The 18,377-nt window shown below is 39.4% G+C and overlaps 2 protein-coding genes across 2 annotated transcripts; both read right to left on the reverse strand.

Moving 5' to 3' along the window:
• Window positions 1-5,343: 5,343 nt before the first annotated feature.
• On the reverse strand, window positions 5,344-8,778 carry LOC119891909 (urea transporter 2-like). Its single transcript, XM_038703893.1, has 7 exons — window positions 8,190-8,778; window positions 7,716-7,844; window positions 7,161-7,353; window positions 6,731-6,878; window positions 6,320-6,454; window positions 6,093-6,142; window positions 5,344-6,001 (listed from the first exon to the last, which is right to left on the reverse strand). The coding sequence occupies exons 1-7, from the start codon at window positions 8,321-8,323 to the stop codon at window positions 5,615-5,617; spliced, it is 1,176 nt and encodes a 391-aa protein (XP_038559821.1). The 5' UTR covers window positions 8,324-8,778; the 3' UTR covers window positions 5,344-5,614.
• Window positions 8,779-9,489: 711 nt separating this feature from the next.
• LOC119891907 (urea transporter 2-like) lies at window positions 9,490-14,452 on the reverse strand. Its single transcript, XM_038703892.1, has 10 exons — window positions 14,335-14,452; window positions 13,795-13,866; window positions 13,506-13,683; window positions 12,685-12,874; window positions 12,211-12,339; window positions 11,656-11,848; window positions 11,226-11,373; window positions 10,815-10,949; window positions 10,588-10,637; window positions 9,490-10,496 (listed from the first exon to the last, which is right to left on the reverse strand). Exons 1-10 carry the CDS (start codon window positions 14,383-14,385, stop codon window positions 10,110-10,112), a joined length of 1,533 nt encoding a protein of 510 aa, XP_038559820.1. The 5' UTR covers window positions 14,386-14,452; the 3' UTR covers window positions 9,490-10,109.
• Between the last annotated feature and the right edge of the window lie 3,925 nt (window positions 14,453-18,377).

Genomic DNA, 18,377 nt, shown 5'->3' on the forward strand with positions numbered 1-18,377 from the left:
GATTTCAAAACCATAACTAAACTCTACACACAAATCCCTTAATTTCTTATTGCCTACACCATGTGGTCACTGAGAAAACACTAACATTCAATGTTGTTCACTCAGTCAGCACAGGTTGAGATCAATTAGCACACAACTACCCAAGTGGAAACACAAGGAGTCATAACTGATAATACACAAATCAGAACCAGAAGAGGTAAAGGACACCAGAGAGGAGGAGGAGGAGGAGGAAGAGCAAAATGGAGAGAAGAAAGAGGTGAAGGAAGAGGAACAGTAGAGTTGAAGGAGGAAATGGGATGGGAGGAAGATGAGGAGGTGGAGGAAGAGTAGGAGGAGGAAGAGCAGGAGTAGGGCAGTGGAGGAGGGAGGAGGACGAGGAAGAGGCAGGAGGAAGAGGAGGTGGAGAAGAAGAATCTCTGGCCTGTCCTAGACCAAAGACAAGATGCTGGGGCAGAATAATTAGTTGTTTGGTGTGTTGCACAGGACAGTACTAAGAAATAAAAAATGTGCAAATGTTTACAGTTGTTGTTTCTTTTGTTGTGTTCATCATGTGAAAAGGTTTCTGAAGGGGAGAACCACAAGCAACATTACTTATAATCAGTTTTTGTAGCATCATTTTGAATTTATCTCACCAGTGTCTAAGACTGTGTTGTAGTGTGTGTGTTTTTGAGGGCTTGGGTGTTATGTCTGAGGGCAAAGTTTGGTTTTTAAGCAAGATTGAATGGTTTTGAGTGGAGAGCTTCATTTTGACCTGAAAACTGGGTGAGAAGTTTTGTATTTGTATTTAGAGTTTCGAGAGAAAGAGGCACAATTTCAAGAAATGTGTTTAAGCAATCGAGAAAAACTGCAAGAGAAAGAAACAGGCAGAACAGAAAAGGCAGATGGGACAGAAGCATATAGGCAAAAGGAAAGGAGATCTGATCTCACGTAACTGCTGTTGCTTATAAAGAAACTGACAAGTTTATCAACCTCCAGATCATAATTATGTAACCGCACAGCCCGTCTTCTGAGTGAAAAGCCACATAATCCAACTAAATTGAGCTTCAGAGCAATGTTTTTGATAACAATAGTAATTGATTTTTCCCCTATAGTTTCCTATATTTATAGTTTATTTCAAAAAAAGATATTGACACTTTTTACTCGGATGATACTTATACTCGTAAAAAGTATCTGTACCGGATACTTGTTTCAACCAAGTACTCTCTCAACCCTAATAATTTGTTGATTGTGTGTATGTTTCTCTCAAGCTCAAAAGATGCAGCACCTAGGCAATTTATTTTCTCTTGCTCCCATCCCGCAACACTCGCCTTTATTATAACTTACATACATACGCTAGTTAAGTCAACATGACAAAAGTCTCAAATAGTCAACACAATGAATTAAAGAGGTGGTATTATGCTCATTTTCAGTTCAAAATCTTAATTAGGGGTTGTACCAGAACAGGTTTACATGGTTTAATTTTCAAAAAACACCATATTTTTCCTCATACTGCACATTGCTGCAGTTCCTCTTTTCACCCTGTGTTGTACGCTCCGCTCTTGAGCCACAGAGTGATGCATCTTACTTGTACAAAATCTTTGTTGGGAGTTGCACATGCACAGTTCCCAGGTAAGGACTACTAGCCAATCAGAAGCAGAGAAGGGCGGGTCGTAAGAAACAAGGTAGTGTGATCCAAATCAAAGCCGCTTCAGACTGAGACCGTAACCTAGCAGATGGTACAAGTCCACAACCACACAGCATCATTGTTCCACATCTTACCATCAGGACTAAACCGAAAAATGCTACCATAGCGCAAATCGATAAACTCGACTCTACTCGGCCCTGCTCCGTTTTCCATTGCAGATAGTACCCAGAGATAGTACGTAGCTTGTCGTCATAGCGATGCCACACACAACTGCTGTGACGTAATGTTCAATGCGACACAAACCCCAGGGATCCACACAGCTTTCTCTTTTTTAAGTTAAAACATTCCAACATTACTCAGAATGGGAACTCCCTTTGGGCTGGACTTAGGGCTTTTTCAATTGTAAACCTGTAACATGCACAAAAAGTATATATAACTCAATAAAGGAGAGGGAAAAAGCCAAAAAGCATAATACCACCTCTTTAATGCAAGTTTAACTTTCTAAAACTCATACGTTCAAAATTTAAAACTTGTCAGAGCTATTTGAGTTAAAAAGAAGAGGTAAGTTGACATGACTAAATGGGTCTATAATGTTTTACAGTGTAGTAAACTGCACAACCACCCAAACCAGCAACCCACAAGCTTCATCACTAAGCAATGGAATACTGCAGGCACACTGTGCACCACTAACCGCAGCACCAGACCAGAGAGATTAATGTGTGCACAGATCTCCTGTGCACTACTGGGATCACTGGAACATGCCAATGCACGTTTGGAAGGTGAAATTTACAGATGTATTTGGCTGAATCAAACGGATGTTATTAACTTATATGCTTAACTTATCAATGCACAAGGTCTGTGCGTTTGATTTTCTCAGCTCAAGTTAGTTTTTTTTTTTTTGCACCATACAGTCACTAATCCTTACCGCGCTACACCAACAAGTTGAGTCCTGACGTCCCCTGTACCGGGGGTAGCATGCGATTTTTGTGTAAAATGCAAATGAGAAATTCATGTCTAAAACTAGTATTACATCACCCTATCCATGCTAGACACCTCTGATCCACACCAAACACCCATCAAACACCAAGCATCTAAATGAGCTTGTATCACAACCTAAATCGCTCTGTGAGCACTGTACATGGCTGCAGTTATAAGCATTCAGTTATCTCTAATCACAACACATCCTCATGTCCAACCTCTCAAACCAAAGCTATTCTCTCCCTGAGATCAGCTGTATCACTCACATCACTCAAATCACCAAAATGAATGACTAATAAGCTGGATAAAAGTAACAGCAAACGTGCCAATATACATATACAATTACAACCGCTGACTTACTTTTGCCGTTTTCACCATCAGCCCAAAAATCAGCTGATTTGTTACTGAAAACATCACCAGGCGCCATCTTGATTATTGCGCAATACCTGGGAGCTGTGGCTGCATTCCTTCACCTTTTTATGCAGAGGAGGAGAAGTGCTGCTTTGGGTTTCCACAGTCTGGTAGTACCTGTAGTAGCTACATAAACATATAGGGTATCAAATGAAAGGTCTGCTCAATCTGTGATGATTGATACACCCCCTAACTTTACGTCATTTGGAACATGGTTGTTTAGTATAGTATAGTGTTTTAAAGATTACTCCCAATAAAAGTCAACATTTAAACAGTGAATGTTGCCAAAATATAGACATTCGCCTGGTATATTTAAAAACAATTGCATTCCAGGTGTATTAAAACATTCAGTTGCATTATAATCTATTTGATGATGGTTTTGATGGTTTATTGCATTAAAGATATAGCTTTTTTACCAAGCGAGGACAAAAATATCTCTTTTTTTTTTTTAAATATGTGAATTTACAATGGATTTATATTCCTTAGCTTCTGACCTTTCAAATGAGAATTATGCATCTAGGCCAAATGGTTGAGGAGTTATTACTGATTTATTTTAGGTATGTTATTTTAGGCTTTTTTCCTTGAAAAAGGTGGCAGTCACCAACAGGTTTAAATAAGGAAAATCAACATATACTATCACATTGCAGGCTGGCATTTATTTGATTAGCTGAAACTATGGTCACAATAACAAGGCAGGGCAGAGCTAACCCAAAACTGAACTTCTCCAACCCTACAGTACCCTCTAATATCATCTACAACGCTAACCTATCTTATTAATTCAAACCCAGTCGTTGTGCCACCACTTGTGGGGAACAGAAAACACCAGGGATCCCCTTATGCAGTCAAGTCTGGATGTGCTCCTCAGACGATTGCGCTCCCCACATTTGTAGCCTCAGCCCGAATTCATATGACTAATCTCCTTTTAAAAGCCATCTAAACCTATCTGGTGATAAATGGTTCTTTAACATCAAACAAGTTGTTGCAAACCAATCAGTACTTACTGTAGTGGATGAAGGCTTCTTACTAGCTTAAGACAAAGCAATACAAAGAATACACTGTCATAGTAAGATAAGTGTATTTTATTTTTTTTAAATAATTTTCAGCGTTTTGCAGTTTTACTGGATTTGATTTTAGAATATTGGCTTTGACCATTTGTTCTTTCTAAAATATAATGGTATATGCCAAAAACAGGCTCTGCCAACACATTCTCACTACCAACTGGTCACATAATGAACCTTAGTCAAGACCACAGACTGTACTCTTTTACCTTTAGTGTAGTTTGTGCACGTTAAGGGCTCCTCTGTAAAGTTAGCAAGAATAAATATGCAATGCTTGGTTCGATTTAAAACTCAGGAATAACGTAAAACCCATAATCTTTGTGTGAAACAGTCGCAGTTTGGGTAGGTTTAGGCAACAAAACTACTGGGTTAGGTTCAGGAAAATATCATCATCAGGGTTAAAATAAGTAGGTTAGTTACGTAACTAAAGTTATGTAAGAGATTACGAAACTCGAGGTTTCTCTATTAAATACAAATACAATGCTCCACAGAAGTGGAACAATCAGTTGAAGATTGTAAAATTAGGCAAGCTAATCCCTTTGGATAAATTTAAATCTCTTTTGCCTGACTTAGAGAAGTGTCAATGCATGTGTTTTTTTCTTTGAATTGATGTTTTCCCTCATGTCGGCCTATTTGTTATACAATTTGTTGGTGCTGCAATTAGGGTGTGCTCTCAATGAGCCTCTCAATTACACTATAACTATAAATATAACTATAATAAAAGCAATATATAATACAAGTTTAATGTATATTGTCTGCAGAACATATCATCCTCTGTATTGCTAATCTTGTATGCATTTTGGACAAATGCCTTATAACTATGTAAATGATATAATATGTGTTTCTCGGGCAAGAAGAATAACTTAATTCACAGGTTATTTCATGTTCAACTTCACTTTAGTACTTTCAGACAATACTGAATCAACTAACATGGACAAGGTTGATTATTAGAAAATAATTTATTTCTGTTCTGTTTTACAGAACAAATAAGAGCTACATGTAATATATACAAACACTCAAAAAGAATATTTACAGATACACTTATTTACATTATTCATACATTTAAGTGCCACTTGAGTATCGTCTCTCTTTCTCAGTTTAATTAAATTTAAATAATTTGCACGAAGGTTTAAAAAAATGTTGACAAAGCACCAAAATATAATTTGTCTAAACATTTGGACAGCACACAATACCGGTAATATGAGCAATAACTAATTCCAGGGCAACACATGCCCTGTCTCTTTCTCCTATGAGTATTTTTTAAGGTCTCATTAAGCTCTTTGGAATTTTGAAAGAGATTACAGAGTTAAACTTGTTTATTATTCACTGAATGTTTTACGTTGTAGGAATAGTTGCAACTCTGTCTCAGCCAGTGACCACCACTTTTGGTTTCCATGTTTCTTTGTGTCTTCCTTTTTCAATTGTTTGTGGTCACTGAGCCTGTACTTTTTTTAGGATCAGTCTCAAATTTTTCTTTCTGACAGTAGATATCTATTCTGCCAATTCATAATCCATCTCTCTCTCTTTCTGCAGAAATATAGTATTAAACATACTCTTCAGTACCCTGTTGTTCTACCCCAGGTGCATGGTCTTTGACGTGTGTCTCGTCATTTTCATCCTCTGATGCCTCACTTGCTACCCTCGCTTCTTCCATTCTTTCAAGCCTCATTTGCTCTAGTCTCAGTTGCTCTTTCTCGTTTAGTATTACTTCTTCTTCTATGGCTTTCTGCAGCTCTTTGCTGTCTTTCTTCTCGTTCTCAGCCTTCTCCATTTTTTCCTGCTTCTTCAGCTTCCAGAAGAAGCACAGGTTTTTCTCAGGGTAGGTGACTTTGGCCAGTGGCAGTTTGAAAATCTTATTGGTCCCCGTTGTTAAGAGGAGGAAAGTCAGGGCAGAGAGACAGAAGGGCCAGGTGCAGGCTGGAAGACCAAACTGAAGAATGATGAAAGATACAGTATATTGCCAGTCAGTAACTTAGAAATAATAATAAATAATAGAAAAGTTAGAGAAAATGTGTAATTACCCTGGACATGATATTGCTGATGGCTGAGCCGTGGTATGCACAGAAAAAAGCTGCATAGGAGGAGAAGAGAGATACATGATGACATTTACGTGCATGCGGTGATCAAAGATTACAAATATCTTGCCATTCTCTGCCACTGTTGCACTTTGTTACATGTAACCTGATCATCATGTCTGGATTAGATGCATTTCCCGATAGTGGTTTTATCTTCGTGTTTGTCCACTCACCGCATGTGATGGCAAGCAGGTGCACCTGCCAGGTGAGAGCGTAAAACATTCCGCCGATGGCAATGCAGGCCAACACACAGTTGTATCCCCAGAGGCCAGCGTAAATGTTTCCAAAAGGAGCTGCCAGAGCCAGGCCTGCACAATGTAAAAACACAGCCATCAAGGAAATGCCAAATGAATTTTAAATTTAGTTTATCGCCTGGTTAATTTGCACCTTAAACTGATATTTTTGGTGTCATCTTGGAGCTGGAACATATTGATTTTGTTTCTTGAATTCTGTAAGCATGCAAGGAAGCAAACATAAATTGTGCTGTTCAGTGAGGTGAGACAGAATGACTTTTACATTAGTTGTCACTATTGTCCACCCTTCCTATATCTGCTGCCTGCTGAGGTATTGTCTTGCCCTCTCACCAGAAACCATGCCCACGGCTGATCCCAGGATGGCATGAGCGCAGGTGATAGGGGAGGAGATGAAGAGTGAGATAATGAAGATTCCTCCTGTCCAAGGGTTGTCACAGCCGTAGACCTGGCCTATCCCCACAGGCACTGACATGAACAGCTAAAGAGGTACAAACAGAAAGGTTAAACATAATTCAAAGCATTATTTAAACCTAACAATCCTTCTCTGTGTCACTCCCCTTTAAGCTAGCTTGATATACATATTATATACATATTTCTCCTACAGAAAGTTTTGAACCACTACCTTGCAGAAAACAAGTTACTTAATAATGTTAGTACTGGGCTAGAAGCCAGAGATCAGGTGATATTTTCTGACAATGAAAAGGCTGAGGAATCTGGCTGGTCTAAATTACATAATGTTGAAATGTCAGCAGACACTGACCTTGGTTACACTGACTTCAGCCCAGGTGATGTTGGGCGTCTCTGAGAGAGGCTGAATGAGGACTTGGGGGAAGTATTGGTTGTAGTGGCCGGTGGCGACCATGTGGAGACACACCAGGATGTTAAAGGGCAGAGTAAACACTGGCAAATCCCAGCGGCTGTTTATAGATGCCAAAGCACTGGACACAATCGGGCTGAAAGACAAGGAGACAACATCACCAGTATTAGATTTAATCCACATTTAACTCACACAATTATTAAGTATATATATTCAAATGTGTACATATATCTCAATCACCTTCATAGAGGCTTCTGCACATTTCCTACTCATATTATTAATATAATATTGTTATAAATAAATAGTCTTCAAATAGAAATGCAAAACTGAAACCAGTAAGCCTTGAACGTCATGACATTGGTCATGCTACAATAAGCTTATAATGTTTTGACATTTTACATGTTATGGTTTTGTTAATTAACTTCCTTACATCTACCTCACATATCGTAAATACCCTTCTATGGTATTATTCAACCTTTAGTCAATCTAGCTGCTTACCACATCATGGACATGAAGATGTTGGGTAGCAGGAGCCACCAGTACCAGTCTCCTGCTTTGGAGAACACAGCCATCAGCAGTCCCACCAGGATGCCATTGTAACCATATAGCCCTGCAGCTACTGCACCTCTGAAGTAAAGTTATTTGAATGAATGAATGTTTACAGTGTAACGTTTTCTTACATAACCATTTCACATTCTTCTGCCACAAGGAAATTATTATCTAGTTATGTTTACATTTTTGCGCTGTGTTTCATGTCAACACACTGAACACACTCAGTTATGTTAGCCTACTGTTCTTGTTATTGATAGCTAATTCTAAAATACTTTGGGGATCTTGATTAAGTGTAAGTGTGAATGAAGCCACAGTGTCAATGAGGTATGGTATCCACACTGTAAAATCCAACTTTCTCTATGCTTTAACATCTAATTACAGTTTAATTTGTTATTTTCTTTAGCATCAGTTTGTTCAAACCTGTTCTGTTGTAGAATAAGGGCAGAAATTGTGGCAAAGAGGGTGCCCACAAAGCCGTTGAGAGCCCACCAGTAGTTCTGCAGGATGAGGCCAGCAAAAATAATGAGGCCACTTAGAGGGTTGTTGACAAACATCACCTGAGCTGCTCCACGCAAAATCCAGTCCAGCAACTGCAGCAGGAAAAACTGTTCTGGAGGTTGGAAAGAGACAGTGCGTCACAATTCTATCGTCCAAGGTCACAGATGCCAAATCTCATGTGGACAACAAGGGATCATAAGTTATTCTGCTTTTTAGAAAAGTAACATATCTTGACAGGGAACATGCTGCTCATTGTTGGTCTGTTAAACTATCTAAATCATGGTTTGCCTGAAGGGCAGTGTCAAGTTCCTGCCACGAGTTTGTCAGTGACACATTTGTACATGTCTTACAGGTCATGCAGTATTAGCTAATTATTTGAATTGTTGTTTTCTTCTTTCTATTCTTTTCTTCTTGTTTGCCTCTCCAAATAATAACTGTGTCATCCACTGCATCATCCATTGTAGCCTCTTTTTCCTATTTGTAGTGGAGATGAGTGGTACCCAGTGGGGTCTTCTGCTGTTGTAGCCCATCCGCCTCAAGGTTGTGCGTGTTGTGGCTTCACAAATGCTTTGCTGCATTCCTCGGTTATAACGAGTGGTTATTTCAGTCAAAGTTGCTCTTCTATCAGCTTGAATCAGTCGGCCCATTCTCCTCTGACCTCTAGCATCAACAAGGCATTTTCGCCCACAGGACTGCTACATACTGGATGTTTTTCCCTTTTCACACCATTCTTTGTAAACCTTAGAAATGGTTGTGCGTGAAAATCCCAGTATCTGAGCAGATTGTGAAATACTCAGACCGGCCCGTCTGGCACCAACAACCCTGCCACGTTCAAAATTGCTTAAATCACCTTTCTTTCCCATTCTGACATTCAGTTTGGAGTTCAGGAGATTGTCTTGACCAGGACCACACCCCTAAATGCATTGAAGCAACTGCCATGTGATTGGTTGATTAGATAATTGCATTAATGAGAAATTGAACAGGTGTTCCTAATAATCCTTTAGGTGAGTGTATAATACAAGTTTAATGTATATTGTCTGCAGAACATATCATCCTCTGTATTGCTAATCTTGTATGCATTTTGGACAAATGCCTTATAACTATGTAAATGATATAATATGTGTTTCTCGGGCAAGAAGAATAACTTAATTCACAGGTTATTTCATGTTCAACTTCACTTTAGTACTTTCAGACAATATTGAATCAACTAACATGGACAAGGTTGATTATTAGAAAATAATTTATTTCTGTTCTGTTTTACAGAACAAATAAGAGCTACATGTAATATATACAAACACTCAAAAAGAATATTTACAGATACACTTATTTACATTATTCATACATTTAAGTGCCACTTGAGTATCGTCTCTCTTTCTCAGTTTAATTAAATTCAAAAGGCTTAATTTGCACGAAGGTTTAAAAAAATGTTGACAAAGCACCAAAATATAATTTGTCTAAACATTTGGACAGCACACAATACCGGTAATATGAGCAATAACTAATTCCAGGGCAACACATGCCCTGTCTCTTTCTCCTATGAGTATTTTTAAGGTCTCATTAAGCTCTTTGGAATTTTGAAAGAGATTACAGAGTTAAACTTGTTTATGTAAATATTCCTTATTTCACTGAATGTTTTACGTTGTAGGAATAGTTGCAACTCTGTCTCAGCCAGTGACCACCACTTTTGGTTTCCATGTTTCTTTGTGTCTTCCTTTTTCAATTGTTTGTGGTCACTGAGCCTGTACTTTTTTTAGGATCAGTCTCAAATTTTTCTTTCTAACATTAGATATCTATTCTGCCAATTCATAATCCATCTCTCTCTCTTTCTGCAGAAATATAGTATTAAACATACTCTTCAGTACCCTGTTGTTCTACCCCAGGTGCATGGTCTTTGACGTGTGTCTCGTCATTTTCATCCTCTGATGCCTCACTTGCTACCCTCGCTTCTTCCATTCTTTCAAGCCTCATTTGCTCTAGTCTCAGTTGCTCTTTCTCGTTTAGTATTACTTCTTCTTCTATGGCTTTCTGCAGCTCTTTGCTGTCTTTCTTCTCGTTCTCAGCCTTCTCCATTTTTTCCTGCTTCTTCAGCTTCCAGAAGAAGCACAGGTTTTTCTCAGGGTAGGTGACTTTGGCCAGTGGCAGTTTGAAAATCTTATTGGTCCCCGTTGTTAAGAGGAGGAAAGTCAGGGCAGAGAGACAGAAGGGCCAGGTGCAGGCTGGAAGACCAAACTGAAGAATGATGAAAGATACAGTATATTGCCAGTCAGTAACTTAGAAATAATAATAAATAATAGAAAAGTTAGAGAAAATGTGTAATTACCCTGGACATGATATTGCTGATGGCTGAGCCGAGGTATGCACAGAAAAAAGCTGCATAGGAGGAGAAGAGAGATACATGATGACATTTACGTGCATGCGGTGATCAAAGATTACAAATATCTTGCCACTCTCTGCCTCTGTTGCACTTTGTTACATGTAACCTGATCATCATGTCTGGATTAGATGCATTTCCCGATAGTGGTTTTATCTTCGTGTTTGTCCACTCACCGCATGTGATGGCAAGCAGGTGCACCTGCCAGGTGAGAGCGTAAAACATTCCGCCGATGGCAATGCAGGCCAACACACAGTTGTATCCCCAGAGGCCAGCGTAAATGTTTCCAAAAGGAGCTGCCAGAGCCAGGCCTGCACAATGTAAAAACACAGCCATCAAGGAAATGCCAAATGAATTTTAAATTTAGTTTATCGCCTGGTTAATTTGCACCTTAAACTGATATTTTTGGTGTCATCTTGGAGCTGGAACATATTGATTTTGTTTCTTGAATTCTGTAAGCATGCAAGGAAGCAAACATAAATTGTGCTGTTCAGTGAGGTGAGACAGAATGACTTTTACATTAGTTGTCACTATTGTCCACCCTTCCTATATCTGCTGCCTGCTGAGGTATTGTCTGGCCCTCTCACCAGAAACCATGCCCGCGGCTGATCCCAGGATGGCATGAGCGCAGGTGATAGGGGAGGAGATGAAGAGTGAGATAATGAAGATTCCTCCTGTCCAAGGGTTGTCACAGCCGTAGACCTGGCCTATCCCCACAGGCACTGACATGAACAGCTAAAGAGGTACAAACAGAAAGGTTAAACATAATTCAAAGCATTATTTAAACCTAACAATCCTTCTCTGTGTCACTCCCATTTAAGCTAGCTTGATATACATATTATATACATATTTCTCCTACAGAAAGTTTTGAACCACTACCTTGCAGAAAACAAGTTACTTAATAATGTTAGTACTGGGCTAGAAGCCAGAGATCAGGTGATATTTTCTGACAATGAAAAGGCTGAGGAATCTGGCTGGTCTAAATTACATAATGTTGAAATGTCAGCAGACACTGACCTTGGTTACACTGACTTCAGCCCAGGTGATGTTGGGCGTCTCTGAGAGAGGCTGAATGAGGACTTGGGGGAAGTATTGGTTGTAGTGGCCGGTGGCGACCATGTGGAGACACACCAGGATGTTAAAGGGCAGAGTAAACACTGGCAAATCCCAGCGGCTGTTTATAGATGCCAAAGCACTGGACACAATCGGGCTGAAAGACAAGGAGACAACATCACCAGTATTAGATTTAATCCACATTTAACTCACACAATTATTAAGTATATATATTCAAATGTGTACATATATCTCAATCACCTTCATAGAGGCTTCTGCACATTTCCTACTCATATTATTAATATAATATTGTTATAAATAAATAGTCTTCAAATAGAAATGCAAAACTGAAACCAGTAAGCCTTGAACGTCATGACATTGGTCATGCTACAATAAGCTTATAATGTTTTGACATTTTACATGTTATGGTTTTGTTAATTAACTTCCTTACATCTACCTCACATATCGTAAATACCCTTCTATGGTATTATTCAACCTTTAGTCAATCTAGCTGCTTACCACATCATGGACATGAAGATGTTGGGTAGCAGGAGCCACCAGTACCAGTCTCCTGCTTTGGAGAACACAGCCATCAGCAGTCCCACCAGGATGCCATTGTAACCATATAGCCCTGCAGCTACTGCACCTCTGAAGTAAAGTTATTTGAATGAATGAATGTTTACAGTGTAACGTTTTCTTACATAACCATTTCACATTCTTCTGCCACAAGGAAATTATTATCTAGTTATGTTTACATTTTTGCGCTGTGTTTCATGTCAACACACTGAACACACTCAGTTATGTTAGCCTACTGTTCTTGTTATTGATAGCTAATTCTAAAATACTTTGGGGATCTTGATTAAGTGTAAGTGTGAATGAAGCCACAGTGTCAATGAGGTATGGTATCCACACTGTAAAATCCAACTTTCTCTATGCTTTAACATCTAATTACAGTTTAATTTGTTATTTTCTTTAGCATCAGTTTGTTCAAACCTGTTCTGTTGTAGAATAAGGGCAGAAATTGTGGCAAAGAGGGTGCCCACAAAGCCGTTGAGAGCCCACCAGTAGTTCTGCAGGATGAGGCCAGCAAAAATAATGAGGCCACTTAGAGGGTTGTTGACAAACATCACCTGAGCTGCTCCACGCAAAATCCAGTCCAGCAACTGCAGCAGGAAAAACTGTTCTGGAGGTTGGAAAGAGACAATGCGTCACAATTTTATCGTCCAAGGTCACAGATGCCAAATCTCATGTGGACAACAAGGGATCATAAGTTATTCTGCTTTTTAGAAAAGTAACATATCTTGACAGGGAACATGCTGCTCATTGTTGGTCTGTTAAACTATCTAAAACATGGTTTGCCTGAAGGGCAGTGTCAAGTTCCTGCCATGAGTTTGTCAGTGACACATTTGTACATGTCTTACAGGTCATGCAGTATTAGCTAATTATTTGAATTGTTGTTTTCTTCTTTCTATTCTTTTCTTCTTGTTTGCCTCTCCAAATAATAACTGTGTCATTGAACTGAGGGTGGAGTAACTGACATACAGATTGTTGATATGCAGCTCACTCTGCATATCAACATTCACTTTGCAGGTGTACATACTAAAAGCTGTTCCAACTTCAAGAGCTTTTCCATGAAGAGTGGTGTAGGGATTCCGTATATTTTGCCCAAAGGTAAAAGTATCATTATTATTATTATCTTTTGTAATTTTATATTCTGTAATTTTATAATCATGTCATTTCTATTATATAGTGTACTGCCTTTGTGTGGGTCATGGTAGCATTTTTTGACGTGAAAACAATTAGCGTTGACCTACTTTCCATCCATTTTCCAAACACTTTCATGTCTCCGGAGAAGTAAGAGACTCCCTTGAGGAAGCAGGCTCTGGCCCTCTGCAGGGCTTTGCGTCCAGGCTGCATGGGGTCCTTCTCCTTTCTGTCCTCCTGAGAGTTGTTATGCTCAGACTGTGGGTGCGCCATCAGGGGCTGGAGCTCCTGCAGCCAGCATTACAGTTAGAAATTAATTACAAGGACTATTTGAAGCATGTAAAAATGAACACAGCATCTAACTTATACTGTACATCTAAACTGTGAACCCTGACTCACAGGGAAGGTTCTGGCAGGAAGGGTGGTGGACAGTGCAGCAGAAGTGGAACAGCTGATATTCTTCTGAATATCCTGAAAGAAGAGAATAAGGCATAACACAGCAGCACATAATAAGTCTTCAACACTTATTATAAGTAAGAAAAAATACTTACAATTAAGTATTAAGTATTAAAGAAAGTATTTCTGTTTCTGATTCTGAAATATTATTTGTATTGTAATTGTGGTTCTATGTATTACAGAGCAGAGAAGTTTAAACCACTGGCAGCCTTTTAATATGAATAATTATTTATACAAATCATCACTTCAGTACAATATCTTGCACCACTATGGTCAATGATTTGAGTTGATTTAATTTTAATTAATCATCAATCAAAATCAATGCTCTCAGATAAAGGACTAATATACCCACCCTAACCGTATACCTATAATCTTTAAATATTAAGTTAAAACGATCAGACAGGCACATTCATTAAATTTTAGCCACATTTACTGTCCTGCTGGACTTCAAGGACTTTAACAAACAGGTACAAATGATCCTACCTTTATGTAGTGTGGTCCAGGCATGTATCTCAGAATAGGAACAGGTTGCATAGGTTAGCAGCTGCTCTCAAGCTGTATTACACAGACTTCCACTAAAGGCTTTTATAGCACCAGACCACACAGAAAACCCCACCTCTTCTGTTCCTCTGCTCAGTCTCTACAGGAAGAACTGGCACCGTGCAGTGATAATCTTTACCACACCCAAATCTCATAATCTACTGACGGGCAAATGTCTGGCCTTGAACCTCACTGGAATTAGTGCTTAAGGAGTAACTTAAGGAACTTGATATTACACATCAATAATAATAATACGACTGCATATGTCAAAAAAGCTGTATGAAGCCTTTTGTAGCTGGAGTTGCATGAGGTACAAGGTAGATTTGTCATTTTACAGCACAAGGTTGTATAACAAGATTAAGTTGTAATTCCTTTTATGCTACTCACAAAACAAACGTTATTTAGAAAAACTGTATTTGATTTTTTTCCAATACTTTTATTTTACCAGGCAAGTTAATTAAGAACAGATTCAGGCTAGCAGGAGACAGATGGGTGGGTAAATAATAAGTCATAGAAATAAAAGTGCAGTAAAAATGCAGTGCCGAGGATTTATTGAGGAGTCTCACAGTCTTAGTGAAGAAGCTGCTCTGAAGTCTGGTGGTATGACAGTCAGTAATGTCAGTAATATCCACTAACTGATTGGCACATGTTCCTAGTACATGACCAGTGATGTTATCAGACCCAGAAGCCTGTAGCAGAGCGAGTGGGGGGCAGGGGTGTGGCTGCCTTGGGTACCATGGTTCAAAGGGGCTTCTTGACTGAACATGCATTTTTGTAGTTTAGTTGAATATTTTGAATAAAGATTGTTTGTGTGTCTTGAAAAGTAAGACTCAGACCATGTTTGTGTCTTCTGCAGAGGCGAGCCCTCACCTCCTCCAAGTGGTTTTCATCTCATGCAGCAAACAGCACCAGTGCTGTGGCCTGTTTGTATAGTCGTTGATTCCACCCCTTTAGTATGCCCCTACCATTCTTGGTGAGCCCTCTGTTTTTAAATAAAAAGGAACAATTTTTACAGTCTTTACTAAGAATGACCTTTGTAGTAATTTCTAACAATCAGTTACGCTAGTCCAGCCCACGGCCCTTTGCTCCATGTCATACACTTTATTTCTCTCCCACATCCCACGTCTCTTCATCTGTCCAATCAAAAATACCGGTAGAAAGCCCCTAAAAATGAGACTGTCCTTACCAGAAAAAAACAACAATATAGGTCGTTAGTGCAGTACATAATTACGACCCATATTTACTGTGGCAGCAACCTCTAGTGGCTGTAGAAAGGTAGAAAAGGAGGAAGTCAGGTGACGTATTATAATAGATCAGAAAGTCCGCGTAAGTAGGTACGATGGGATGGTTTGATGGGTCAAACCCTGGGCTTACGCTCGGGAGAAAGGTATTCGAGTCCCACGTGTAACCAAGAAAACGTTATTTTGAGTTTTAACTTACAAAGCGTTATTGACTTCTGTCACGTCACTTATGTAAAGTAGCCTACTATATGGATCCTCCCTTTTGATCATTCGTTGATCACTTAAGTATATACAGCATTACAAAAAACATCAGAAGAAAGTGTTATCATTTGATACTAATAATAATAATAATTAGTAATAATTTCAATAACAAGCAAGAGAGATTTCCAGGGCAGAGGATGCCTAGGGGTCTGTGTCCCGTCATTATCCCATGTGGGTGAGGGCAGTGTGACTCCAAGGCAACCTTCGTTGTCTATCTATAGCACTGCTGTGTTACAGTAGTAAAAAATCATCAAATGCTTCTGGGACCCTCTCACAGTAATTGACGTGAGCTCTCTTGTTTCAATTTTGATGACCTCAACCACATTGGAGTGACTTTGCTTTACCTTAAACAACAAGCAGACTATTTTACCTCTTGGCATGTCCTCAGCACGTCCTAGTTTCCTGTGGGCCTCAAATAGTTGATGGGAATGTGAACTAAGGCCCCAAAAAAAGGGCTCTGGGATAGGCTTACAATGGCTGGCGTGGACCCAAGTAGCCTTTCTTGTGAACTTTACTGCTTTTCCGGTGTTCAATAGCACTTGGAAAGGTCCCTGATAACGCCTCTCCTTCCAGTCCTTCCTCTTGTGGTCCTTGATGATCCTCTGGCTTCAGGGTGTGTAGAGGGTGAGGGCCATGTGGGAAAGCCAGAATCTTGCTTCACCGCAATATTTTGTTAGTTATATAGTTACAGTTTTACAGCACCAGGCTAGGAATGCTAAATAAAGCAGGAAGAAATTTCAGTCAGTGTCAGTCCTGTTTAGCAGAGGGAAAACCAACGTTCAATAACAAGACAGTATTTCATTTAATGGTGTTAGTTCAATCCATCAAAGGATCATATTATTCCTGTCACTGTAGGGAAAACAAATTAAAACATGAGATTTCAATTTGAACTGTAGTTGTTTTGTTTATATTGGGTGACACTCTGCTCTGTGCCTGTAAAATCAGTCACATCCTCTCTAAACGAGTTTCAACCTTGATCTTACAGGCTGTCTGATAACACACCTCACACACAGAGTTGTTGTTTACATTACCTTCCATCTCTGACACCGAGCTACTTAGTTTTGCATTCAGCTCCCCCCTTTTGCCCATGTGGTCTCTGTGGAGGAGAGCGCATTGGCAAACCTTTGGACCGTGTTTTGAAAAAGGGGTTAAACAATAACATAAAACAACAAGGAATAAGCCAGCAGCAGCAGCCTTTTCCTTTGGAAATGGGGTCAATCTGTTAGCATGCATCACATCTTATCATCATAACAGCAGTAGCACACAAATGAAAATCCAGTTTGATATAAAAGCAACAGACACATCAAGCAACACGACAATAAGCACTAGGCATTTGGTTTGCTTCCAAGATGTAGAGTCAAAACAGGTCATGTGATCGTCCTTTGGTCAGTTACCTAAGTAAGAAGAGAGGTTATGTCTTTCTAGTCCCAGAGTACAGGCAGACTATGGAGAGCCATTTCAGTCAGTAAGGCTCTGCCAGCTCCAGTGCACTGTAATGGAATGCAGAACAGAACTGGCCAGCCACGCGGTGAACGTAAAATTTTAAAACTGGCCTTTGCTAAATCACCAACAAAGAAATGTGTGGGATTTCATGTGTTCAATAATCTGATAATTTGAGATCTGTAGTGCTTGCTACTGCATTTACCACAATGTCGCTCTGTTGGCTGTCCTCCATCACAGTTTTTTCTTTACTAGAAATGTGGTTCACTTCAGCAAGTGACAGTGAATCCAAAGAAAACATGTTTAATACTTACAAGCACTTCTTGTTGTAGTAGATATCGTTTCACACATCAAATCATAAAATAATGTGTCAAATTCGTCACAAGGCCCCGGCTGTCAGCTTGGTGTGAGTGTTGTGAGTGACGTACAGGTGCTGGTCATATAATTAGATTATCATCAAAAAGTTGATTTATTTCAGTAATTCCATTCAAAAAGTGAAACTTGTATAATCTATACATTCATTCCACACAGACATATATTTCAAGTGTTCATTCCTTATAAGTTTGATGATTATAACTGACAACTAATGAAAACCCCCAAATCAGTATCTCAGAAAATTAGAATATTGTGAAAAGGTTCAATATTGAAGACACCTGGTGCCACACTCTAATCAGCTAATTAACTCAAAACACCTGCAAAGGCTTTTAAATGGTCTCTAAGTCTAGTTCTGTAGGCTACACAATCATGGGGAAGACTGCTGACTTGACAGCTGTCCAAAAGACAACCATTGACACGTTGCACAAGGAGGGCAAGACACAAAAGGTCATTGCTAAAGAGGCTGGCTGTTCACAAAGCTCTGTTTCCAAGCACATTAATAGAGAGGCGAAGGGAAGGAAAAGATGTGCTAGAAAAAAGTGTACAAGCAACAGGGATAACCGCACCCTGGAGAGGATTGTGAAACAAAACCCATTCAAAAATGTGGGGGAGATTCACAAAGAGTGGACTGCAGCTGGAGTCAGTGCTTCAAGAACCACCACGCACAGA

The sequence above is a fragment of the Micropterus salmoides genome, unplaced genomic scaffold (genome assembly GCF_014851395.1).
Source record: "Micropterus salmoides isolate LMB-PRFRI ecotype aquatic unplaced genomic scaffold, ASM1485139v1 Ms_hic_scaffold_7, whole genome shotgun sequence".
Lineage (NCBI taxonomy): Eukaryota > Metazoa > Chordata > Actinopteri > Centrarchiformes > Centrarchidae > Micropterus > Micropterus salmoides.

Excerpts from the sequence above, each read along its gene's own strand:
- LOC119891909 (XM_038703893.1), bottom strand. The coding sequence starts at position 8,323 with ATGTTTGTCAACAACCCTCTAAGTGGCCTCATTATTTTTGCTGGCCTC. Across the intron at positions 7,845-8,189 it reads CTTATTCTACAACAGAACAG|AGGTGCAGTAGCTGCAGGGC; the intron begins GTTTGAACAAAC and ends ACTTTACTTCAG. Across the intron at positions 6,455-6,730 it reads AGCCGTGGGCATGGTTTCTG|GCCTGGCTCTGGCAGCTCCT; the intron begins GTGAGAGGGCAA and ends TACATTGTGCAG.
- LOC119891907 (XM_038703892.1), bottom strand. The coding sequence starts at position 14,385 with ATGCAACCTGTTCCTATTCTGAGATACATGCCTGGACCACACTACATA. Across the intron at positions 12,875-13,505 it reads GTTTGGAAAATGGATGGAAA|AACAGTTTTTCCTGCTGCAG; the intron begins GTAGGTCAACGC and ends TCCAACCTCCAG. Across the intron at positions 11,849-12,210 it reads ATCTTCATGTCCATGATGTG|CCCGATTGTGTCCAGTGCTT; the intron begins GTAAGCAGCTAG and ends CTTGTCTTTCAG.